General features: G+C 40.8%; 1 protein-coding gene across 4 annotated transcripts in view; it reads left to right on the forward strand.

Annotated features, from left to right (window-relative positions):
* nid2a (nidogen 2a (osteonidogen)) overlaps positions 1-27,293 on the forward strand; it is a 49,148-nt gene continuing 21,855 nt past the window's right edge. Inside the window, exons 1-16 of one of the 4 annotated variants that reach the window (XM_044188194.1) lie at positions 1-351; positions 1,573-1,758; positions 2,006-2,122; positions 11,736-11,837; positions 11,997-12,136; positions 12,748-12,871; positions 12,974-13,288; positions 13,885-13,996; positions 15,760-15,799; positions 16,655-16,764; positions 16,902-17,035; positions 17,197-17,308; positions 17,685-17,885; positions 17,973-18,203; positions 24,429-24,575; positions 25,324-25,452. In XM_044188194.1, coding sequence (XP_044044129.1) covers positions 145-351; positions 1,573-1,758; positions 2,006-2,122; positions 11,736-11,837; positions 11,997-12,136; positions 12,748-12,871; positions 12,974-13,288; positions 13,885-13,996; positions 15,760-15,799; positions 16,655-16,764; positions 16,902-17,035; positions 17,197-17,308; positions 17,685-17,885; positions 17,973-18,203; positions 24,429-24,575; positions 25,324-25,452 — 2,407 coding nt within the window. In that variant the 5' untranslated portion in view covers positions 1-144. The remainder of the gene's footprint in view (positions 352-1,572; positions 1,759-2,005; positions 2,123-11,735; positions 11,838-11,996; positions 12,137-12,747; positions 12,872-12,973; positions 13,289-13,884; positions 13,997-15,759; positions 15,800-16,654; positions 16,765-16,901; positions 17,036-17,196; positions 17,309-17,684; positions 17,886-17,972; positions 18,204-24,428; positions 24,576-25,323; positions 25,453-27,293) is intronic. The other 3 variants (XM_044188197.1, XM_044188196.1, XM_044188195.1) reach the window with 3 other exon arrangements.

Consider the following 27,293-nt stretch of genomic DNA (forward strand, 5'->3'; position numbering starts at 1 on the left):
ACTCCTCCCTCCACAGTATCAGAGGCTCGGCGAAGAGGAGGAGAGTTCTTCTTTCTGCTGCTCTCCCTCTGAGTCCATCCGAAGCTCTCTCCTGCTGCTCCCGCTCATAGCGCAGAGCTGCTCAAGCACCCCGCCAGCTCTACAATGGAGAGAGGGGAAATACTGGCTGCGTGTCTTCTCTGCTGGAGCTGCAGTGTGTGTGTGGTTACAGCCATCCGGAGGGCTGATATGTTTGCTTATGGCACTTTGAGTGGAGATTTCATATTGGCGCAGGGCGACGATGAAACTTCCAGAGTGCTGTCCCTGCCCAAACCCTTATACTTCTACGACTCCCTCTTCTCCCAGCTATATGTGAGTACAACTTCATTAATACTCATTGGCATGCTTGTGATTGGTGTAAAAGATGCTTTAACTGTGGTGCTTTGTCATATGATTACAGCATTTCCTGACTGTGAAAGCGTGAAATGATTCTCTCTAAAGTTAACATTTTGCAGGTGATGTTTGAATACTCCACAGAGCGGTGGTTTTTTTTTTTTTTTTCTGGTGCCAAATGGAGCGCCTTGTGAACATGTGTGAATGGGGGAAAAAATCAGATTGATTTGAAAGAAAATAATCCTAATAATTCTGATGTCTAAATCAATTAAAAATCCTCAACAGAGCCTGGTGAGTTAGAATAAATGGTGCTTGCAATAACTTTGAGCTTGATTATTAGATCATTTACTTAAATAGAAGTAGCAATACCACACAGCTACAAATAATTAAAGTTTCATGAACTCTTTCTACCCATAGTTCCTTCATGAAACTGCTCATACCAAATTTGTGGATTATCTTGAGTAACCGGGTCATGATTTTTTAAAATTTTTTTTGGGCATTTTGAGCACCACAAGCTGAGTATAGCCATATAGTCCCATTATATTCGAGATAAGGAAGACATGTCTATGGCTGATACCTCCAAAACTCAGCAACTCACACCGAACTCATTCTGCAGAAGAATGGGCCCTGTCAGTGTTGTATTCTATATTACATAATGGGATTATTATTACTATTGCATTAACATGTAAGCACCATTTCACTGTTGTATCTGGTTAAGGTGGAGCTGCTTTTAACTAGTTTATATAGTGCTGGGCAGTTTTATCTCTAACAATGCATCATATTTTATAGCTTGATCATATGTTTTGTTTGTAAAATGTTAATCTGCAAAGTAACCGCAGCTGTTAAATCAATGTAGTGGAGGAAAAATGACTATATTTCTCTGCCAAGTATCACTTACACACATCATCAGAATATGTCATGCTCTGTTACACAGAATGATACATCAAAAGGAAATCATATTGTTTGGTTCCTGGGGTGCCAGGTTCCAGTGGTTTATTAGGGGGCACGGGTTCATTAGGAGGTCCCATGGCTTCATGATGGTGTTCCAGATATTTCTAAGAGGATTCTAGGTTTTTATGATTGGTTTGAAAGTATTCAGGGGTCCTAGGTGGTCTGCAGGAACGCCATTGGCAGCCATCATTAAACTGCTGGTGCCATCAACTGGGCTCATTATTAATTAGGTACTCTCCCTGTCTCTAGGTGGCTACCAATGGTATCATATCAGCCCATGACCTGCCGATGGAAAAGCAATATGTTGACGACGGCTTCCCCACAGATTTCCCTGTGGTCGCGCCATTTCTGGCTGACATTGACACCAGCGGAGGGCGAGGACAGATTTACTACCGGGTGACCGAAACACCCAGTGTACTCAACAGAGTGGCCCAGGTCTGTTCATCAAGAGAAATCAATTCCAATTGTGTGATTGTAAATTGACTACAGACTTTTGAAACAAGCTGGAAAAAGCTTGAAATTACATGTTGAGATGAATACTTTTTGCGCTGCACTTAACTACAGATATGGATTCTTTCCTTTTTTCAGTTCTTCATCCATTAGTTCAATCCATTGTACACGCCATCTTTTTTCTTTTCTCCTTCTTTCCCTTCATCATTCATTTATTCATCTGCTCACCCAGGAAGTACACCGAGGGTTCCCCGATGCAAAATTCACACCCACACACGTTGTGGTTGCAACATGGGAGAACGTCGCGGCATATGAAGAACAAACTCGAACCAATGGACCTTCAAACAAGGTAAGATGGAGGGAGGGATTGAGAGCACTATCTCTAGGCCTCCTTGTCTGTCTGTCTGTCTGTGTATTGATTTATGAATGAATGTTCATTTTATCATCATGTAAACAGCCCACATATCCCTCACTAGTATGTTTTGGATCCCACATTCCTGGAGGATGTGCATCACTTGTAATCAGCCTGGGGTGGGGTCTATTTGTAATTCCCCTTCCCCTCCTAATCTGCCTCTTAACCTTTTCAAGGGGTCAGAGGTCATCTTTAAGGGTCATCAAAGCCCCCCACCCACCCCCGCCCCACCCCGACTCGTTATCCCCTCCTCCAATTCACACACAGGTAGACGCTAACATGCCTTGACCATTCATGCTCCATGCTGTTGGACATTACGTCCCTCCTTTTTTGCCGGCCGGTTACCAGTATCCACCTTCATAACAGTTAGAAAAATACCACTGAATAACTGTGTCTCGCCTCACTGTGAATGTAGCAGTAGAGTAGGGCAGGAGTTTTCAAAGTCTGACACTTAAGGTAAGCCCACAGTGTCAGACTTTGACACCCAACACCTTGTAACTCATAATTTGGGGACTTTAGGGGGTGTGAACAGGAGGTATAATGTTTTCATAGAGTAATTTAGTTAGCTGTGGGCTATAACTTGAGCCCTGTTTTTTTTTTTTGTCTGTATTGTCTTACATTTTCTGGCAAATTGGCACCATTCAAAGTATGCTGAATTAGCAATTCCTGTTTGCAGTGTACCCATGCATGTACAGACAACTGTTACTGGATTACTTTGACACTGAAGAAAACTTAAAAACATGATGATTCACAGGCTCTGGAGTTATATTTGCTCATTTATTTGCGATGGATTTCAAAGATACCCTCTGGAAGCGTAGGTCAGACCGAATCTAAAAAAATGTGTATCGTGTCTGTGTGTTCAGATTTGACTGGGTTATGAGTCAGAGAATGAAAAGTAATTTTGACACAAATTGTGGCAATTGGGCAGTTAGAGTTTTAAAGTACCTTAATTGCCTGAGCTGTGTGTCACATCCGCTGCTGCAGCTACAACTGATGATGGTGTTGGTGAGTGGACCAAATCATCGGTCCAAACTACAATAACTAACTTCCTGTTGGCATACACCTGTCCCTTTCTCCTCACGCAGTATCTGCCTCATGTCTCTCCCTCCACGCCGCCCCTTCAACTCTCCCGCATCAATTAATTGGATAATTAAAGTGTTTCTACAGTGATTTAATATTAGATACTTCCATTAAGTTGGGGGATTCACAAGAGACAGATTTAAAAAAAGAATGGTCAAAGTCGAAGCAGCAGAAGCTGAGATATCCTGATTTTAAAGGTCCAGTGTGTAACATTTAGGAGGAGCTATTGGCAGAAATGGAATACAATAATTATAAGTATGTTTTCATTAGTGTATAATCACCTGAAAATAAGAATCTTTGTGTTTTCATTGCCTTAGAATAAGCCATTTATATCTACAGAGGGAGAGGGTCCCCTTCCACAGAGGCCCCCATGTTACACCACTATGGTTCTACAGTAGCCCAGAACGGACAAACCAAACACTGGCTCTAGATAGGGCCTTTCACATTTTTAGCGAGTTTCGCGGCCACTGTAGTTTCTCCTACACGGTTGCAACGGGAGGGTGATGCGAGCGGTATTCAAATGGTTGCAATCTGCAATTTCACCGCTAGATGCCACTAAATCCTACACGCTGGACCTTTAAGTCTCTAGTATGGGTCCAAAACCGCTGGATCCTACATTTCGCAAAATGCAATTCAATAGCGTCTTGCATTCGATCCTCCCTACCTTCTAAATGCTCACATCTTTGTTTGTAATGCAGATTTTTCCATATACATTCTAAGTCTCGAGACCAAGCTGACCGAGTTGACCCTGATAACATCACTATGACATCATCAGGGTTATTTTTTTCAAACTTTGGAAAGCTCCCTCCAAAGCCGCAGAAGACATTATACAACTTTCTGGACAGGATCAGTAGTACTCGGCAGGTAAACTGAACCAAAATCGGTGCAAAGTTTACCAATTGCACATATTCTCTGTTTTCTTTGTAATTCATACCAAATGTCATGGTTCTTTCTAGGAACCTTCCTGAGAAATGATTAAGAGATTATGGACTTAAATAAAGTGTCTCCTAGAGGAGCACTAGAGGCTTTGCGTAAGTTAATCTCCGGGAAAGACTCCAAAGTAAAGCCAGGCCTACTGAACTTATCGATCAAACAAACAGTGCTTTGTTGTTCTTGGTTTGTAGCATGTGGGATGGAGAGATGAAGGGAGTGGCAGATTTAAGGAAAAACCCCAGGAGATCTCTGTGTCTCTCTCCCTCCCTCTCATCTGTTTGTCCTTTTGCTTTACTCTCATGGTCTGGTTTCTTTTATACCTCCTTCTTTCTTTCTGATTGATCAAAAGCTAAACAATCAAATAGTCTAGTGGGGATACACATCATTAAGCCTCTTATGACATTTCTCAATACCTAGGGCTCATTTTGATTGCATTGCTGCCAAATGGACAAATCAGAGATTGCATCTTCTCTGAGACTCAAATATTGGAATTAAGTTTCCAAATCTCTGTCCACTTATGACCAAATGCTGAATAGAGGCTGGTGTCCAGCTCTTAAAGTGCAAAATGTTTTTACATGTGCTAAGAGGGGGCTTGTTTTGTTATTTAAAGGCTGTGTCTGGCTTGTCAGATTGGAGCAGTCGGGGTCCCGGCTGGGATTTGCTTCAGTGGGTCTCTCTTCGGACTGATAGCATCTTCTTTTGAAGTGATTAGCCAGAGGTGCTGGGTGGGGTGCGTTGGGGGTAGAGTGGTATGTGTGTGTGAGCCGATTAACCTGAGGTGTGTGTTTGTCGGGATGTGTATTAGGGGTGACGGGGTGGGGGAGGGGGCAGACTGTGTGGTGTTTTAGGGTCAGATATGGTGACGAAAAGAGCAGCAAGGGAATTAAAAAGTAGAGGAGAGAAATCCCTAAAAAGTGGGCTTGTGTTTTCTATTAAATTAGTCTTAAAGAGGCTATTATCATAATTGGAAAGTAATTGCTTCACTTTAAACCTAAAACACACCCTCTGTTGTATCTACTCCCATGTAACCCAATTTGCTAATGAGCAGAGCCATTTACACAGAGAATCTGGCCTTCTATATGTTGATGTTTTAAGAGACTTAAAGCAGCAGCATTTTGCTAATCCTTCTTCACACAAGGACACCTGTCACATTGGTGGGTGCTGTTACACAGTTTATCTTCCACTCCAATGAATGTCATTATTTTAAACAGCAGGAATCATCTGGCTGCAAAATGCTGCATGTGCCTCTTGCATCACCCCCAAAAAGTTAATGTGAATGTCCAAGAATTTGATGTTCTGTGTTGCTATTAGCACAGGATTGAAGGTTGCTGGCTTTGTCAAGAAGTTGTTCATGTTCACAAACTTACATTTCACGTCATTTTTGACTAGACCATCATTATATTAAAATTAAAATACATTTTGGGAAATACGCTCATTCGCTTTCTTGCTGATTGTTAGATGATAAGATTGATACCACTCCCAGGTCTGTACGCTAAATATGAAGCTGTGAATATGTTTGACCACAGTAGGCCATTTTTTTGCTCTTAGTTCTCGCCTCGAGCTCTCTTCAAAGCTGCATGTGCAAAAAAGAAAAGTGTTGTAGGTTGAACAGCATTTTACACGTCTGCTGTGTGAAGGTCAGATGAGGCTGAATGAATGAATAAATGGACTCCTCTGTTGGATTTGGCCCTCGCCTCATTTTGCTCTCTTTGCCTCTCTTCCTCTGGTCTCTTCTTCTTTTCTGTAGCACAATAGGAACTATTGTTTCTATTAGTGGTATTTGTTGTTTCTGGGGGCCCCCCTTGCAGTGACACAGGGAGCATCCCTTTAAATACGTTCATCTTGGTTCAAAGCAGACTCTTACTGAACTTCGGCTTTCATAATATGTTATTCTGTCCTCATGCCATGGGACAGATTTGTTTATCAGTGACCATTGAGCCTATCTGTACCATAACCAGAAACAAAAGGGTTTACCTCACCTTGTGGCCGTACAGTACTCAATAATAGCCACTAGAATTGAGACTTAGGATCTTGGCGGCTTTACTTATTACTAGTATAGTCATAGTGCTCTGGTTTGTAGTTGCGGGAAAGATGTTCATGTTCATGTTCATGCACAAATCTTTCAGGATCTGAGAAAAGCAGCTATGGTTTTACCCACCATGTGCTCTTGAGTTGATCAAAAAAAGCTTGAAAAGCTTTCATGAGCCCTGAAGTTGTGTAATTTCCTCAAGTTTTGGAAGAGCAGGAATCCTTTTGAGTGCAGGTGAAGTTATAACGGGAAAGTCACCCAAAAAATTGGAGCAGGGATTTTCATATGACAACAGCGAAATACTGACTGCACTGTTCCTGGCCACAAGCCTGCACTGTGTGTGTGTGTTTGTATATGTGTGTGTGCGTGTGTTTGTGAGTGTGTGCCAGTTCCCACGCTGTAGGCAGTTCCGTTTGTAGCACTCTGGTGAGGCTGGCAACTGGACCGCAGCTGCTCTCCGTCTCTCTCTGCCTGTTTGCAGCTGTTCTGCGGCCAACAAGCTGAAAAATCGGCAACCAATAAACAAGTGTAGTACGTTCATCCTGACCTCCCTCTATGTCTGTCTCTCTCTTCCTCTGGATGTTCCAGGCTAACCAAACTGGGATCCAGCTCTAGATAATTATGATATGATTGAGAACATTTGTGTTACAAAGTGTTGAGTCACTTATTCGAAATCCAAGCAAGATGGAAATTCAACTAAACTATCTTCAGCTTGAGTTATGTATGGCAACGTAGACTAAACTAGATTACGATAGAGTAAACCAGACTAATAAATAAACAAATACTAAACAAGACCAAACTAAGGTAATATATGGAGAGGGTACACTGAATGACAAATCACAAAATTATTTCCACACAACACCTGCTCCAGTTTGCAGCTGCTGTAGGGTATGCAACGGTATAATAAAGCCATGTTATGTTGCAAGTTACGTGCTTGCTAACTTAGTGTTAACTAAGAAGGTCTGCCTGGTTTTCTGCGTAAGTCTGAACGCAAAGACTGGGCAACATGCTGGTAGGCATTAAAAGCTATATAGTATGCTGAAAAATACATGTATGTAATAAATGTTGAATAAGTCTATAGACCTTCACTGTATACATACAATGTTGTCACCTTGGCTTGCACAATAAAACACATGCATGTGTCATGGTTGCAAAACCTACCATTAAATTTCACCAATATGAAGGAATAGTTTTGGGAAATATTTGCTTATTCTCTTTCTTGCCGAGAGTTAGATGAGAAGATCGATGTCACTCTGATGTGTGCAAGCTAAATATGAAGTTAGAGCCCGGAGACATTTAGCTTAGCTTAGCATAAAGATTGGAAGCAGGAGGAAACAGCTAGCCTAGCTATGTCCACAGGCAACAAAATCTACCAACCAGGACCTCTTAAAGCTACCAATTAACAAGTTTCATCTAGTTTGTTTAATTCATACAAGAAGACTAAAAACGACAAGTTGGGGTTTTACAAAAGTTTATTTGCTGGACTACTTTCTTGGCTGAGCGCAGTTCATGAAGTTTTGTCTTCACTGTGAGGTTACTAAGCAAAAAGCGGAGGCCCCAGGAAAATAGGCCAGCACATAAAATCTGGTAAAACCACAAGTTGTTGTTTTTACTTCTTGCTTTTTGTATGGATTAAATAAATGACATGTCACAACGTGTTAATTAGTTAGCTTTAGAGGTGCTTCCAGTCTTTATGCTAAGCTAAGCGTATCGTCTGCTGGCTGTATCTTCATATTTAGATGATATGAGAGTGGTATTGATCTTCTCATCTAATTCTTCGCAAGAAAGTGAATAAGTGTATTTCCCAAAATGTCTAACTAAAAGCAAAACAACAACAACAAAAGAACTTGCCATAGCTCTAAGTCTGGATGATTAGTTATAGTAATTGTAATCACACATGTCTAAATGGGCCTGCCAGGGGGGTAGGAAAGTGGGCACAAAATTGAACAAATAGAATGCCATGTGTTTTCTTCTGATCACCTGAAATAAAAATATGAAATTGACTTTGAAATAGTTCCTTGGAATATTGTATATAGATAAATAAAGTGTGTTTAGTTGCTCCTCAATTATCTAAGTGAACTTCCTGTATATTCATTCATTCAAGCTGTTGTGTATTTCCAGACGCTCAAACCCCCACCGTGCATCAGACAAACATAACAGACCGATGATGTTACCGCCTGAACCTTAAACAGTCGGGACGACCCTGACAACAAACATTTGTTGGTCCCGGAGACGATTAATGTCGTGTGTCTGGTCAGTGTGAGGAGTGTGAGGACACTCTTTAAAAAAGGTGTGACAAAATGCCTGTAGGGAGGTCGAGCTACACGCTGTTTGAAAGTCTTTGATGTGTGTCGGCTGCAATTTGTTGTCTTCCAGCTGTGAGTCTGTAAGGCACACCAGGACTACTTTACACACAGAGACAGACTCAAACACAGCAAATGACCACACAGATAGAGGAGGGATGGAGAAGAGCGCAAAAATTAAAAGGAATAGTTTGACATTTTGGGAAACACACTTATTTTCTTTCTTGCCAAGAGTTAGATGAAAAGATCCATACCACTGTCATGTCTGTATGCTAAATAAGAAGCTAAGCTAGACCCAGCAATACTGACTCTATCCAAAGTTGAAAAATCAGCCCAGCCGCCCCTCCTAAGTTTAACAATTAACATGTTATATTTTGTAAAATGTAAAAACAACTGTTGTAGTTTTAGAGATGCTGATAGGCACTGTCCAAAGGAAATGGATAGCGTCCTGCCCGCAACCCTTGCAGTCCCTTGCGGCTAGCTGTTTCCCTCTGTTTCCAGTCTTTATGCTAAGCTAAGCTGCTGGCTCCAACTTCATAATTACTGTACAAAAATGAGAGTGGTATCTCTCTTCTCATCTAACTCTCATCAAGAAAACAAATAAGCTGATTTCCCAAAATATCAAATTATATTTTTTTATTTAATTTCTGGCAGTGTAGACGTAGCATTGTATTATTTTCACCAACAGGCATGCTAGCGGCTCTGTGATGCTGTACTTGAGCACAGAGGTGCTTTGAGCTAAATGCTAACATCAGCATTCTAACATGCTCACAATGACTATATTAATACGCTGATGTACTCTGAAGCAAGTGTAATGTTAACTGTGTTCACCATCTTAGTTTAGTGTGTTAGCATGCTAACATTTGCGAATTAGCACTAAACAGGTACAGTAAGTACAGCTGAGGCTGATGGGAATGTCAGTAGTTGTGCAGGTATTTGGTCATACACCAAGGTATTGAACCAATCAAAATTTTGACCTGACGATGGTGCTAGATGAAAAGCTACGGGATCACCAAAGTTATTACAATTCATCCTGAGGGGAACATGAAAATACGAACCAAATGGCATGGCAATCCATGACTTTTGTTGACTTGTTGTTGTTAACCCTCATAACTGTACTGTACTGTCTCTCCATATTTTTCCCACTGTAAACCAGACCTATTGCCTCTCTTCCAACTCTGCCTACCCCCCGCATCCTTTCATCTCTCTATCTGTCTATACCTCTCTTCCTCTACCCCCTCCTCCTTTTGCTTCTCATCTTCTCTCTCCCCTCTCCTCCTCCTCCTCCCAGGAAGAAGGAGGGGTAGCAGGAGAGAAAAATACAGACATTTAGAAGGGATATTAAGGACAAAGAAAAAGCAGATCCTCTCTTGTAGCTCCAGCTTCTTCTCCTCCTTCCCCGAAGACAGAAAAGAAAAAAAGAAAAAAAGAAAGACCCCTTCTCACTAATTACATAGAGCCTGGAGGCTACAAAGTCCTCCCCGCCCACAAACAACTAGATAGTTTAAAGATGTTGATGTAAACAATTAGGAACACACACATACATTCACATGAGATGAATATAGGTGGAGGGACATCTGTGCTTGTGTGCATGCTTGTATAAATGTGTATGTGTATGCACCCCATGTCTCACATTGCAACTATGTCTGGTTTGCACGCTGTAACATCATCATGAAAGATGTCCAGACACACAGGAAAACAGCTGTGGAGATCAACATCTGGGCTGGGGGTTGAGAGACCGAAGTGTGTGCATACATTTCTTAGTCTGTGTGTGTGTGCATGTACAGATAATCTGATTCTATCCCAAAGGAAAACAACACGGGATCACTCACAGTCTTTCCCTCGTTCACAATAAGTGGTTTTGGGAAGCAGAGTGGGCCGTACGCCCCCACATACATGTAGGAAATAAGTTTCTCAAGTCACAATCCGCTGTTTAGAAAATAAGTTCTAGGAGAAAAAGTTCCCTGACGCATCAATTCATGCTGATTCGATTCATCCTAATTTGTGCAAAATAAATGTTTAGAAACCCTGATACTCAGGTCAGTATGTCAGTAATTGGTGGTGGTCGGAGGAGGGGGGTGTGAAGGGTGAGAAGTCTAAACATGAATTCCAGCAGAGTGAGAGATGAGAGAGGAAGAGGAGGAGACATAGGGAGGAAGAGAGAGGAGGTGCGAAGAGAGGTGTGAAGTTTAAATATGAGGAGTGAGTGTTAGAATAATTTGAGGGTGGTTGAGCTGGCCTGACTCATCCCTCTGACACTAGCAGAAAATTTTTATTAGACACCATCTAATACCAGTAAGCTGCTAAACCTTCTGCCATCAGGGGCAGAAAATAAAAACAAAATACTGACATTTTACCTGAGAAAATGAAACTTTTGTAGGCGTAACTTGCGTATGAAGAAAATCATTGAAAACCTTAAGGTACTCAGCTTTCTTGAAAGAACTACAATGAATCACAGATTAAATCAAGACTTTAACGTAACGTTTGCTGAACAGCGGCCACTGTGGCCACAAGTGGTACTTACAGGATAGTGGTACATTGAATTTCTCTACGTTTCCTGAGATTCTGTCGAGTCAGTTGCTTAAAAGACATTACTGACCTGACTGAGAGCAAAGGAAGTTAAGCCACAAACAGGAAACAACACACGTTACCTGCTGAGGTGTTACTTTTTGCTTAGTTTTTTTTAACCACTATGTACTTTTATTTTTAGGGGGTTGTCCATTACTCGCAGGGTTGGTGGTTTGTTTCCTGGCTCCTACTTGTCATTGACTTAATAATTGCTGTGTGAGTGTGTGTGTGTGTGGGTGTGTGAATGGGTGAATGAGAGGCAAATTGTAAAAGTGCTTTATCCGCAAAGGTAGAGAAGCCCTATGTAAGTGCAGTCCATTTTGACCACATCTCGTCAGTATCGTCAAAACGTACTTACTACCCTGTAAGAACAGGTGAAGGAATTTTATGTTCTAAAAAATAAATAGAATAAAAATGAACAGACTTTTAAAACTTTCTTTCCTTCCATTTCTTTCTTTTCTCTCCTTATGCTTCTTCAAATATAACTATGCGTTGACTGGAGTTTACCAGGAAAATGGCAAATTGGTGTTTTGCAGAAAACTGCACTTGAACCACCATTGCGAGAGGTTACTTTGAGTTTTTGTCCCTGTTTTTAATTCTGGTTCAGACTGACGCTGTCTCTCTTCTCTCTCTTTAGGTCAATACATTCCAGGCAGTAATTGGTTATGATGAGACCGACTCATACGTTCTATTCCTTTACCCTGAAGGTGGCCTGAACTTCTTTGGGACACGACCCAAGGTAAGCTGGTTATATACACTTAAATCACAGCTAGAGTAGCTTGGATATTTTACCACTGCAGTACTTGTAGACATGCACCATTTAAGTTTAATGTTACTGTTACAACTAATTATTTGAGAAAAATTATATTTTTATTTTTGCACTTTTTTCTGCTTCTAGGAGTCTTATAATGTTGAGATAGAGCTTCCTGCTAGAGTTGGCTTCAGCAGAGGAGAAGTCACATATCTGATCTTCTCTCGAACTGAGGGACCTCACTACAGCGTTACCAGTGATAAGCAGAGTGTTAAAAACCTCTACCAGTAAGTAAAAAACCTCAAGGTTGTGTCACAAATCTCCTTACAATCACATCTAGCAACATTGTAGTTAATCTGAGAATTAGCTGTGTGCAAATAGTGGCTAGCAAAATGGCCAGAAAAACAGAAATAGCTGAAAAATACTGTGTGAGTAAATGTTCAATTTATGATGATGTAGGTTTGTTTTGAAATTGAGGTTAATTATGTGACACAGAAAGCTATATTTAGCTCTACACGTTACACAAAGAAGAAAGCTACATTAGTTAGTTAATTACGAACTAGCTAGCAGGATAATTGAGCAAAGCAGCTGTTCGTTAGCTGTTAGGTGTTGTTGCTAGCGAGCAACACACCTGTAATGCTAGTTTTAACTAAATACAGTACTAAATACACCTTTCTTTAGTACTTTAACTAAATACAGTACTAAAGAAAGGTGTTCATAGTGAGAGTTAGCTAACAAGAGAGTTAGTTAACAAGATAGCATGGTTTGCTAGCTGACAAACTGACATGTTATTGCAGGAAAAGCACAGGTGTAATTAATAACGTATAACGTGTAATTGATAACGATATAAACCTGTGAGGTTGGAAATGCACACACTGACTGGTTTCTTGCTCTTTAGGGTTGGTAATACAGGAATTCCAGGTGTTTGGCTTTTCCACACTGGGAACCGTTACTCTTTCAACAACATTGTTCCTGCGTCCACTGGTGGCCTCCTTGCTACTGGAGGACATGGCCTCTCCCTGGTAATTCTGTTTTCCTGTTTTTTTTTATTTACAGTCAAGAGTTGCTTTTGTGATACAACATGCAGAAAACAAATCTGACTCCTCCATGGTTTCTGCTTCTAGGACACCACCACCCCTGAGTACGCTGAGTTTGAGGAATATCCAGACAACACTTTTGACCCTGATAACCCAGATGAAGAAGATGATTACCCTCTGACAGGCAGGGACCCTGAATCCCTTCAACCAGCAAGTCCTGATGCTCCCTCCTCCCCTTCAGAGGATTCTGGTCATCAGGTGTCATACAGCAGCGAAGATGTACCATTGACCTCTGAACCCAGGTACAGTTCAGAGCGAACAGAGAGGCAGTATGCTCCCCCTAATCCTCCAGAAACAGTACCAGAGGGAGGTGCTCAGCAGACTCAGGAACAGCAGCCACAGGTAACACTAAAATGTCCCTGCAAATGAAATAAATTAACATGTTAGGCAAGACATCCTACTGGCCAAAGACAGCTGTAACATGGGCCAGAATCAGTTTATAACTGGCATTTTTGCTGTGTTTTTTAATCAAAAACACCAAAACTACAAACATTGCAAAGCTACTAGACCATATTTGTGTGTAATGTGACAAAAGCTCATGCAGACAGCAGCACTGTGTGGCAAACTGTTCAAATTCTCTGGAAACATCACTTATTGCAGTGGAAATGAGGAAAAAAAGGAATTTAAACTGTCAATGCTGCCAGTACTGTCAGAGGTTTGTAATAATGATTTGAAATTGTAGTTGCTTTTTGTAAATTCTGTGGTTATAATGGAACGCTGTTTTGGCAACATTATGGTGTTGTCAACAAAAGGCTGGCAAAGCTGCGATCATGAAACTCTACATACTGTATATAATATGTAAAGTATGCGCAGATCATAGCTCTCTGGTTTATAGCATCTGGAAAGAGTTAAAAAGTATTGGCTTGGCTTTCAATGACAACAGGAAAAACATATTTGAAGTTAAACACAGCATATTCCCCCTGTATCTGTCTCTGTAGGTTCCTCTGGAGGTGGTGGATGTCTACCCCCCTCACAGAAATGAACCACCTCTTTCCCCTGGAGGTCACGTGGTCAGCGTGGATGAAGACGATGTTGATTTTGATACAGGAGGTAAGAGACAAACCATATGTGTGTGTATTAATATATATATATATATATATATATATATATACACATATACATGTAGTTGTCTTCTTAACTTATGAAAGGACATTCACTTTGAGAAGCAGGAGGGTAACATTACCTCGCCCTCTGCAGCCCTCTGCTCAGCAGCTGGCAGTACAATACTGCCAGTGTGCTGGGCAGCTCCCAGGTGTGTGTGTGTGTGTGTCCAGCACCCCCTCCCCTGCAACTACTCCCACAGGCTTTTGCCATAAATGAGAATATGTTCTCAGTCAACTTGCCTGGTTACATAAGGGTCAAAAAGTCTGTCAATTCTTCATTTAGTATTTAAAAAGTTACCATATCTTGTTTTAAACAAGTTGTTCTGCATCCCATCAATCAATAATCCTTGATAGTTTTTCGAAAAACTAGATTTTAAATATTAAATGTGTTAGGCAAAAGACTTCTTAAGAGGGATATTTTTGAAGGAAGTGTGTCTACAGCATGAAGTGTGTGTACATATACAGTCGTGCGGCTGTGTGTGCATTTGCAAAAGGTCAAAATATCAAAATCTGAGAAAGAGCATAATTTTCCAATACACACGCCTACATTTTTCAATGCTGTCATGGGTTTAATGTTTATGAAACTTAGACAGAACATAAAAACATTGTGATATTGGCATGTGGGTTTCCCTCCACAGCATTGGTGCGTGTGTGTGTTTGTGTGTAAAAGCACAGTGATTTGTCTCCTGTGTGTGTGCAGTTCCTGAGAAAATATCCTGACATCCTGTGTCATTCATCTGTATGCATGTGTGTGTGTGTGAGAGTGTGTGATGCCCCTGTAGGATGATAGAATGCTGCATTTTGATCCCAAATCAGCCATTTTCCAAAAAGACAAATAGAGAGAAGTACAAGAAGAGAAACTGGAGAGAGTGAAGTACTCACTTGGTAGTTATGCAAGTTCCATGTGGTGTTTTGAATCCAGTGAAAATGACTTACTAAAATCTTATATCACTATTTAGACTATGCAGTTTCAGTGGTCTGAGAAATGTTACCAGAAATGTCAGTGTAATTCTTACTTTTTGTCTGCACAGCAACTACCACTTTTCATGCTGACCATCCAGTTCTTCCTCTGTTTATTCTAAATAAATCAAGAACAGAGCGCATCACTTCCTGTGTGTCAGAAGATTTATTTCAGGAAAGAGCAATCGTGTTTAGAACAGCACATGTAAAAGCTTCTATAAACTACATCTAATGTAGATATACATTACTTTATATATATATAACTTTTTTCCCCTTTCAGTTGAAACTTCTGAAATATGAGTTGAAGCTGCCTTTTTAGATGCCTTTAGGAGTTCATGAAGTGGCAGTGAATTTGTGTGTGTGAGTGATCAGTGGGCGTGGGAGGCAGGACTGCAACAGCTGGTTTCTCTCCAAGTAGTGCCTTGACATGTGTGTCTTATTCTTTCTGTACTTGGAGACATCCTTTAATGCTCTGTCTCCATTTAAACTTTTATGTTTGTGTGATGTAAATACTGGAAACAAAATCAATATATCTACAATATATAACAATTTTTATATTTATACAATAGAGATCAAGGTAAAACCTTTGACGTGAATATTGCAAATGACGACAGTGGGTCTGCATGTACATTTTTCTCTGTTTTGTCCTATTGCCATTTTGCTATTATCTTAAGTAGGAGACATTAGGATATTAATTATATATTTATTGTATTGTATATGTAATGCATAATCATTTTCTCTCTCTCTCAGTGATTCAGTACACTACAGAAAATAAGGAAACATGTGCCAGGTATGTGAAGTCTCATGCATGAGATAGCATGATATGTACCTGTTGTTGCTGTTATAAGAAATGTATCTTAGCTATTTGTAGTGGTTGTTGATTGTTTTAATTAGGGACTGTATGGAAATGTTTGGGATGGGGAGGGGGGGTTTCACTTTCTTAAAGGCCCTCCCAAGCATTATCAATATTTTCTTTGAGCCCTCCCCTTGACTTAGAGAAAAACTGCAACACCCTCCCCCCAACATGTCAAAATAATAAGGCATAAAGAATTTAAGATTGTCTACCCCAATTAAACTTTCAATATCGTGAGAGCACATTCATTTTAAGAGGGGAACTTCACCAACTTTACACATCAAAGTCTGTTTACAGGTCTTGTGGAGTACTACTGCATATGTGAAAAAAAGTTTTGTGGCTCAAAAAATCTGATTTAAAAAAATGCCTCAAGTGATGTCACTTGAGTCAGCGTCAGTTGGGGCTGAAGACTACAAGTTTGAAAATGAAAGAAATCTGGGGGAGCGGAGTTAGAAAGAAGTGAGCTTATCAGACCTCTGTAGCCCGCTCCTCATCTCTGCTTGAGGCTAGCAGCTCGAGGCTACATTAGCCGCTACTAGCCGTTAACACACCTGAATCTCCGACTGAACTGTCGAGTTGCATAAATCAGTACTTTTACATCAATGTGCACCACCAAGATGCACATTAATGTAATTAGCAAATTGCCAAAAATATGGTGAACATAGTAACCCCCAAATAATGTTCATACAATCCCATTCCACTCTCAACCTGACAGCGATAGTAATGGAAGTCCAAATTTTCATCTGCAGCATTCAACATGTGTTGTTTTTCTTTGTTCTCTCATCATTTTAGATTCCAGCAGCAGTGCTCCCAGAATGCATTTTGCTCCGACTACGCCACAGGCTTCTGCTGTCACTGCCGGCCTGGCTTCTATGGAAATGGACGCCACTGTCTACCCGACGGTTAGAGCGCTACCATTAATCCACAGAGATATATTAATCTTAATTCTGTTTTTAAATCTAGTAGTGAACATTTGCACAATAATTTCTTAAAATGTTAAAGTTGTTTTTTTTGTGTAATCCCTGTGCTGCTCCTCCAGGTGCTCCACAGCGTGTTAGCGGTAAGGTGAGCGGAACAGTGACTGTGGGTTCGACTCCAGTGGAGCTGAACAACATTGATCTTCACGCCTACATCGTGGTGGGAGATGGGAGAGCGTACACTGCCATCAGCAAGGTAGGAGTCTGAAAAATAAACATTTCAATAAGTTATTTTTACTTGCATTTTTAAATGTAGTTTTGTTTAAAAACTTGATATAAATTATCTTCTACTCATCCACATTTAATTTTCTGGTTTCTGGTTGGTTTTCCTTTGTAAACTTTGTGCTGATTGGTCAGGTACCTGAGCCAGTAGGCTGGGCTCTGATGCCACTTGCACCAATAGGAGAGCTGTTTGGATGGATGTTTGCTCTGGAGCTGCCTAATAGCCAAGCAGGATTCAAAATCACAGGTAAACTGTGTGTGTGTGTTAAGTATGTTGCCTTGTACATCTTGACTCCTGAGCACATCTGTAGAGAGATGAACTCCTCTACAGTGTGTATGTGTGTGTTTTTGGTTTCCCAGCCAGCTGTATTGTCTCCAGGGATGTGATGTGATATCAGGATTCTACCTCCCCTCTCTAATAGGAAGCAGCTGTGTGTGTGTGTGTGTCTGTGTATGTGTGTGTGTTCTGTACAGATGTAACCATTGCAGACATTACACTTTTTATGATATGCAACTACTGCACTGTTGGTGTGTCTGCAGTAATGTGTTAATGAAAATAATCCTTAAATAGATAAACAAAAGATGAACTGACTGATTGATCGATCGACTAATTGTATTACCAGGTGCTGAGTTCACTCGTCGTGCAGAGGTGATTTTCTACCCTGGCAACCAGCACCTGTCAATCATCCAGGTGGGCCGGGGCCTTGACGACCACAACCACCTCACCGTGGATACTGTAGTCAGCGGCAACGTGCCCTTTCTGCCCCCAGGAGCTGAAGTTACCATGGATCCCTTCAAGGAGATCTACCAGTACTACCCATCTGGTAACCATAACAACCACAAGAGACAAATTGTGTGTAACATTTGATGCCGCCGTTTGCCTAAAACCTGTTACTTTCTCTTTTCTTCAGTTGCCACCTCCACCTCTGTGAGGGAGTTTTCAGTCGTCTCGGCAGACCGAGGCTCTGAGTCCTTCTCCTTCCAGCTGAAGCAGAACATCACCTACCGCGACTGTCGACATGACAACCGTGCTGCCGCCCCGGAGACGCTGCAGATCACCATGGAGAGGGTGTTTGTAATGTACGTAAAGGAGGAGCGGATCCTGAGATACGCCATCACCAACAAGATCAGCCCAGTCGGAGGTGAGTCAAACCAGGATTAGATGGATACATCACCTAAAGATATCAGGTTTTTATTACATACCAGATGTGGTCCAACACCAACGGAACCAATCTGAGAAAGGCTGAAATACTGGATACGTGTGTTCATCAGCCTTCAGAAGCGTATATCACCAAGATCATTTCTCTGGTCATCAATCTGAAATAAATATACAGTATCAATAAAATAACAGAAGGCCAATATTTGCCCACTATACTGAGAACCGAGTATCTGAGTGACTGCCTAAATCTATTCCAGACCATCACTATCAGTCTGTGGGTGAAGTGGGTGAACACTCTGGAGGCGTTAAAAACGTGAGGTTTTCTGTTCCAGAGCCACAACTAGCAACCAGACCATCTTGTAATTGTTGCAGTGCTGCCACAGAAACCTCAGCCAAACCACGGTGCAGAGTTGGCCAGAGCTCAGCTTTAGACACACATGCTGCAAGCTGAGGGATAATTATACACTGAAACCATAGAAAACATGTTGAAATGTCTGTATTACCTCTGCCGTTTCTGGGTTCATTGTCTAACAAAGGCTGCAGACACACAACGCCACTTTGAGGATCTTTATAACCGCAATTTGCGTCACAGCTGATTTGACTAGTTTGGTTTGTTAATGCAGATGATTGGTATTTATGACTTGAATCTGGACTGAGTGCTGACATTGTCCTGTAGAGTGAGCTGGTCAAGCACTTAAAGCTGAATAGAGGCCAGCAATATCCAATGAAATTCTACCATGAGGAAAAATAAATAAATGGAGAGAATAATGTCGACCTCATTGTTGGGTTTGGTATCTGAAAGTACTTTGTGGTACCAGAACACAAAACCAAAACCACGAAATTTAATAGCCATAATGATTTTAATCTAGTGTACCGAGCCAATTGAAGCTGAGATTTTGTCTTGAATTTTTAGATCCAAATGGAGCTTATTGAATTTGAGCAATTTGAATGTAGGTTTTGAATACTGGGTACTTAATGTTTTATCTGAAGAGTACATATATACTGGAAATAACGTTTTTGAAATAGCACAACTTGAAATTTACTACTGAAAGGGGAATTCAGATCACCTAAATTCAGATAGATGGTGCTATAAATTCGGTGGTATTTAAATTTCACAATGTATCACATACTATATCTCTGCTTGTGTTTGGAAGTATGTGTACAGCTGACAAGCGTATTGAAAATATATTTTCCTGTTTATGTTTTCATGGTTGTTAAATCTTTTATTGCGTGTGAATGGTAAATCCAGCACTTCCACCACCAATATCAGCCAAAGAAACAAAGGTTTCTTTTGGATCCCAGTCAATGGGAAGTTGAGCACACAAGGAAGCACATTTTTAATTGTTTTATTAGATGCAAGGTTTCTCACACCTTTGTGTCATCCTTTTTCCAGATACCGGCAGAAAAACACAAAGAATATACAAATATGGAAATGTGTATAGAAATACAGCATGAACATGTGTCATGTTCTTTTTCTGTCAACACACAGTGGTCATGCTTTCTTTACCCACTCTTTCTGATAAAAGCCAGATAGTGAGACAAGCAACTTGAAAAGATGGAGAGGAAAAGAAAGAAATGGAGAGAGAGAAAGAGAGAGAGAGAGGATTTTTTTTCTCCCCGTTTTTGAATCCAGACCAAGTTTCTGTCATTTAAACGTCAACACACTGATTAAAAAGGTTCTGATGACACATCTCACACATGCACATGTACACACATACACCCAGAGCACAGCTGGAAGAGCTTTCGGGGGTCAGGGGTTTTGTAAACATGGGTTAAGTGGTGTGTGCGTGAGTGAGAGAGAGAGCGCGTGTGTGTGTGTTCAAAGGTCTTACACTTTCTGGGAAATAATATCCCAGCCAATGACAGATTTTCTAGTGGGGGGGTTGCTGGGCAGAATAGCTGCCCACTGAGGTCATGAGAATCAGAGATTGAAGGAGAAACACTGAACTGATAGAAAGAGGATGAGCGATACAGAGAGATATCCTCCTACAATGTACAACATTCGATGAAATAAGGAACGTTTACTTTATCAAATTCAACTCTGTAATCTCAGATTTCTGAAAATTAAAAATACTCCTAGGACAAGGAGACAGGGCATATCGTGCTGCTCAGTACAGTATATCTACATGCCACAACCTGAGGGACAATGAATGACCCACACACACACACACACACACACTCATAAAAAAAAGCTTTGTTCACCATGAAAAGCTGTCATACAGTATAATTCAAGGTTCTTAGATGCCACAAAATGAATTATTTTCACTTCTCGAATTATTTTTAATTAAGGCAATGGAGGCAGCAGCACATACTGTATGTGCAGTATTATTTGTATGCTACAGCATACATACTGTTGTGGGCCTTTTAAAATGTGTTTCAGTTAACAGTGTGATTGAATAGAAGTAGAGTTTGTGGAAATTGAATAAAATAGAAACAAATTATTACTGCAGACACTCCAGTGGTCCAGTGACTTGTTGAAATCAGACTGTGGTTTGTTAAATATCTGGACAACCTAAACCTTGAATAATACCTGTCACACTGTAAAACGCCATGTTCAGATCAACAATGACTGACACTACATGTAAATACGCTGCCTCCTCTTTCATTTCAGTGACACCATTGGCAAAGGGGGGTTCAAGCTAAAAAGTTGGAGCTGTCTCAGCCAGATGATGCTGCACGGTGTCAATCAACAAATTGTTTGTAAAATCCTATCTCATAGGATTTTAAAGGGGTATTCTAGGTATTAAGTATTGCATTTCCATACAGTAGGGGACTTGTGAGAGACAGATGGTCAAGAATGAAACAAACTCCTCCAGAGCCACACAAGACATTTTGCAACTGTTGGAATAGTACAGCTGGATTAGTACTCTCCATGATGAGTAAACTGACCTTTTATGTGGAAAATTGGTGAGTGCCCCATTAAACTGCCGGCTTTAAACTCATGGATCTATTAGTCATACTGAACATTATTATATTTTATCTTCTCTCCTGGACCAGTAGCAACACGGCCACTTGCTGCCCCTTGCATTTATTTAACAAAGGGCTATTTTCGACCTGAACACCCGCTAAGATGCTGCTTTCATCACTTAGCCAACCACGCTCTCTTAAATTTCAGGTCATTTCAGCGTGTCAGTAAAAGTCAGTGATGAAAGATAGATAATTTTGTGTTCCACCAAGGGTGGCTCATTGGAGTTCAAGAGTAGCCAATGTACCATGGCCATCTTGACACGGTTCTAGCTACGCCCCTGTAAAACCAGTCTGTTTGTGTGTGTGTGTGTGTGTGTGTGTGTGTTCTCCACCCCTCTCTCCTGCTCGTGTGTGGAGGAGTTTTCTAAAAAAGCAACAGGTGGGAAACTGCAGTCATTGCTTTGATGGTGTGTAGTGAATGTGTGTGTGTGTGTGTGTGTGTGTGTTCTCCACCCCTCTCTCCCTCTCGACTTCTCTCTCTCTCTCTCTCTCTTTCTCTCTCTAATTATCCCTCAGTCTTTTCTCCCATCCACATGTATCTCGCCCTCTCATCTCCCCTTCTTCCCGGCCACATTCAGGACTTTGAAGAGTCTCTCTCTCTCTCTCTCTCTCTCTCTCTCTCTCTCTGATAATGAGCTGAAATTGGCCTCTGGCTATAGGAGATGGAAGCAAGCTGTGCCCTGTTTAGGTGTAAGTGTGTGTGTTGTTGTTTATAGTGGATGATGCCCCTGATGGTAAAGAAAAAGTCCATCCTTAAACACTTAAACATAATTTAAAACTGATATTAGTGATGTGATTGTTTATTTTCTTTCTGGTGGTTTGCTTTTCTTATTCTTGTGGAAAACTGCCCATATGTAGACATTATGACCAACTGGACTTCAAACCTCTAATTGCAATGGCATTTTCCTTAAATAGAAGTGAAACCATGCAGACACTGCAACTCTCTCTTTAAACTTAATACAAATGCCATATTTGGAATAATATTTACATGTTGTAGTGAAAAGGTTCTCCAATGAAAACCATACTAATGCATGGTATTTTGGAAAGATATTTAGACAACATGACAACCAAGTCATCCCTCAAAAGATCTATATGTTTTTATCCAACAACAAATGCGACACCAGAATATTCCTCGCAATTCAAGTCAAAAACGACATTTTTTAGAGCATTATTTAAACCATGAGACACCAAATCCACAACCAAACCAGCCAAATGATCAGATAAAGGCTTTCAGAATTGCCCTTGAAACCAATACTAATTCACAGCCTTGCAGTGGTGCAGTGGATCAGAGTCACTTGGTAGAGAAAGGCACTAACACTGCCAGGATTTGGGGCTGGATTCCCACTGTGCCACCCATCCTGTCGTGTGCTCTCTGGAACACTGAAGTAGAGTGCCACTTAATTCTAAACATATTTACAAGTCTTTCACATTCTTTTCTAATGATTTCCCATGTTTTTCTTTTACTCTGCTGTTTTTCTTTCTGATTGTTGTTGTTTAAATTGTCTTGTGTGTCCGAGCCGTGCGTTGGTATGAGGAAAACCCTGAACACACATCCGCTCACTCATCCCTCTGTCTGTGGGTCTCTCTCATGTGTATGTGTGTCTAACCTTATCCATATGTTGAATATTGAGAACATGAAGGGAGTCACTTTCTAAGAGGAAGCCATCCTGTGGGAATTTGTCTGGAGTGATTTTACATATGTATTTGGTTAGGCTGTCCCGTAATCATCGCTGTAATCACTGACTGTTGAATAATCCAGATCTCATTTAATCTCAATTCAGGACATTTGGAGTGTTGCAGAGTCTGCAGTAGATTTTTCTTGTCATGTGTCTCTCTGGATGCAGAGACAATACTTTAAGTATGTTACTGTTTTTCTGTCTCTTTAGGTTTATTTTAGGTCTCTTTAGGTATATTTGGAACCTATTCATTGTTTTTTTTAATCTCATCTCTCTATTTGCTGCTAAATTCTCTTTACTAGGGTGTTTTTACATTCATCCCAGAAGTAGTACGGTACTAACAGTTTACGAGGTGCCAGTGGTGGAATGTACCTAGGTACATTTACTTAAGTACTATACAGTACAGTTTTTTACCTGAGTATTTATTTTCTGCTACTTTATACGCTCCGCTACATTTATTTGGTAAATGGACTTGTGTAGCACTTTTATCCAAAGCGCTTTACAATTTGCCTCATTCACACACAGATGGCAGCGAGCTACCTTGCAAGGCACTAGCTGGCGTGACAGTTGGGAGCAATTTGGGGTTCAGTGTCTTGCCCAAGGACATTTCGGCATGTGGACAGGAGGAGTCAGGAATCGAACCGCCAACCCTTCGTTTAGTGAATGACCCACTCTCACAGCTGCCACAGCTATAGTTACGGGTCACTTTTCAGATTCAGATTTTACACTATTACAACATATGATACGCTTATAAAATACAATGCATTTCTAAAGATTAAATCAGTGGTTTCCAACTTTTTGGAACGCTTATAAACAATCAGTGTCTAGTTGGGGCCCTTTGTCACGTTTCAGATGCCTTTATGTTACACCATAGAGTGAGTTTAGAGTGAGAGTTTATCCAAGATATCAAAATATTTCACAAACAAAGCAAAGATTAGAGAAAGGTCCAAAAAATGTAACTTTATGTTGCAGAACTTTTTTTTTTTCCTTTGCTACCCCTTTAATCATCTGCCTTTGGAGGGAGGTGGGCCCCTAGGTTGGGAAACACTGGACTAAGCTATTAAACTGTACCATATAAAGTAGCTACGATAAACGGTAAATTGCTGCTTATTGATGCATCGGCATTAACAGTCGAATAATGTAATAATATATCAGTCACAAGGGCCATTCCACTTAATGAGAACTTTTGGTGATAATACTTCTGTACTTTTACTTGGAGTATTTTTACATTGTTGTATTGCTAATTTTACTTAAATACAGTATCTCAGTACTTTTTCCACCATTGCAAAGTGCTTCACAAAAAGAAGGCAGTGATATAAATTAAACATGGAAAACCATACCGTAAGCCATATAGACAAGCACCAAGGTGTATCATTCCACCGAAAAACCATTACTGACTCCATCCTGAGCTCAAGTGGATTTTTACCTTCCAGACAGCATGTGTTTAGAACAACAAATGTTTAAGCTTGAATCACTGCTATATCAAATAATGATGAACTTAAATAAAAGGATTATTTCTTTTTTATCCCTCATGTCACTTAATCTGTCTCTCCTCCTCTCTGTAGTTGAGCCAACAGGGCCGGAGCTGGTCAACCCCTGCTATGCTGGGAACCACGACTGTGACACCACGGCCCAGTGTATCCCGCTAGAGGGCCAGGCCTTCCAGTGTCAGTGTGCTACTGGTTACAGAGGGGATGGACGCAACTGTTACGGTATCTTTGAGTGTCAGCACTTTATATGAGCATGCAAGTACACATACAGCGTACTGTTAAAGTCTTTCTGGATATACTGTCCAGCACCATGACAGTGTATGTACACCAATGCTTCCCTCCATTTTGCTTAGTCTGTTACTTACACACACAAACACATGCAGACAAAGTTAAAGACAGTTCAAGGCAGTGTGTCTGTGTTTTATCAACATCTGTCCATCCAGTGTAGAGGGGTCAAGTAATGGCTGGATGGAAGGAATCATGTGTACTCTCATCTTTCTCTCTTCTCTTCGTCCCATCCTGTCTTGCCCTCATCCTTCATTTTATTCTGTAGTTAACAGGGACTTCCAAAGCTTTAAGCTGGTGCGTGGCCTGTCATTAGCCCAGCAGCAGGTCTTTCTCTCCTGCTGACAGCACTAGGAAAGCCCCAGGCTCGGCCTTTGTTCCCACGATTGGGCCTCAGTGTCTCTCTCTGGTCACATAAGCTGTGTGTGGTTTTGTCCTGTGTATTGCACAATACATTTAAGAATGCAGTCAAGAATCCAGGTGTGGGGGTACATGTTATAGTAACACAAACAAGCAGGCACACAATGTATATACACTAAAAGCACCAGTAATGACCCTTAATTACAGCTTTTACACTAACATACACATGCAGCATGCTACATGTTGTTAGATAGGGGATTCCTGGTTTACAGGCATATGAGTCAGAAAAAACGGTCTCACTTTCTTTCCTTTTCTCTCCCTACAGACATAGATGAGTGTACTGAGGGCTTGAGTTCATGCGGTGCTCATGCTCAGTGCATGAACCTGCCTGGTAGCCATCGCTGCCAGTGCCAGAGTGGCTATGAGTTTGGCTACGACGGGCGTACCTGTGTTGGTGAGTTGCAATGAGTGAAATGCACTAAAGACCAGACTACGGTGTACAGTATGTACTCATGACATGACATGGGTTTGAGTTCTGAGCTCTTTCTGGAAACAAAAGCATGTTAACATTTTAGCGACTTCAGTGCACTCAAGGGTTTTGCCACTACAGCCTTATTTGGTCTGGTATGACCAGTAGCTTATGGTGGCTAATGTTAGCAAATGTTAGTTAACTTTATATGCTGTGTAACTGACATTACCAAGTCAGTTCTCTGATTTGATGACTCTTCTTTACTTTTGCTGTTATAACACTACGTGTTAGTATTTACCATTATCCCATAATTGTCACTTGGGGCCCCAGTGGCGCTGTTTGGCAAAAGTTATGTAGTCTTGCTTTAAAGGTCCAGTGTGTAACATTTAGGAGGAGCTATCGGCAGAAATGGAATATAATAATTATAAGTATGTTTTCATTAGTGTATAATCACCTGAAAATAAGAATCTTTGTGTTTTCATTACCTTAGAATAAGCCCTTTATATCCACAGAGGGAGAGGGTCCCCTTCCATGGAGGTCGCCATGTTGCACTGCCATGTTTCTACAGTAGCCCAGAATGGACAAACCAAACACTGGCTCTAGATAGGTCCTTTTGGGCACAAATTGGAAAGTCAGGGGATCACCAGCGTTGTAACAATTCATCCTAACGGATACATAAATGCCTGTGCCAAATTCCATTGCAATTCATCCAATAATTGTTGACACATTTCACTAAAAAACTGAAATGTCAACCTCATAGTGAGACTAGAGGAAAACTGTGGATCACCAAAATCAGTAGGATTCATTCTCTGGAATCTGTATAGAATGTCATGGCAATCCATCCAATAGTTGGCCTGATATTTTGATGTAATCACAGTTGCTATATTAATTTCAATATGTTTCAACACCTGTTAATTATTCTCTAAAATGAATGACAAGCACATTGCAGTGGTTTGTCTTTGAGCTGAGCTCCATGACACTCCATCATTTAACTGAAACACTACGTCAGCAAAGATATTAACTAAAGCCACATTAGGGCTTGACTATAAAAACGTCAAATAGAACCACTAAACATGCATCTTTCTGCTGAATCAAGCAGTGTCAGCCTATCGTTCTGCATGTACCGTAAATGCTCTTCACATGCAGATAACAATGAACCCTCTGTAAACATATACTTTATTAAAATGGCAACCATGTCATTCTCCTATCTTCATCATGGTCTCATCTTGTCCCATGGGTTGGTTGTCAGTTACACTTGTTGGTCACATAAGAGATGTTTGGAGCATGCAGTACTGCATGTTCCAAAATGAGATGAATATTTGGAAGATAGCCACATATTTGTCCAAGCACAGGCATAACATTTCTTCCACAACAGTAACGCACAGCTGCAAAAGCTAGGAAACACAGCAAGAGGGGAGGATGGGTGACAAATATGAGAGCAAGAGTGGGAACAAGAGGACTAATGTGAGAGAGTGAGATTAGACAGGGGAGAGGGTGAAAGTGAAAGATAAATGGACCAATGACACAATGTGTGTTTTGCTTTGGAATGTGTGGAGGAGAGGTCCTAACCGGTGTGTGTATGTGTATGTGTGTGTGTTTGTGTATGTGTTCTCCTTTCACCCATCAGTATGAACTTTTGATGAACTTCCTTTAAACCCTCCCTATAGATAATGTAATACTTTACATAAGGCTTTAAAATTATCCAAAACCACAAACCAAATATTGATAAGATACCACTGAACTGATTTATTTCTAGCCAGCAGCCAGACATCATTTATATATCTGTATTCATTTGTGGAGTTTGTGGAATTTATATTTATTTCCAA

This window comes from Siniperca chuatsi, linkage group LG24, assembly GCF_020085105.1.
Source record: "Siniperca chuatsi isolate FFG_IHB_CAS linkage group LG24, ASM2008510v1, whole genome shotgun sequence".
In the NCBI taxonomy this organism is placed as follows: domain Eukaryota; kingdom Metazoa; phylum Chordata; class Actinopteri; order Centrarchiformes; family Sinipercidae; genus Siniperca; species Siniperca chuatsi.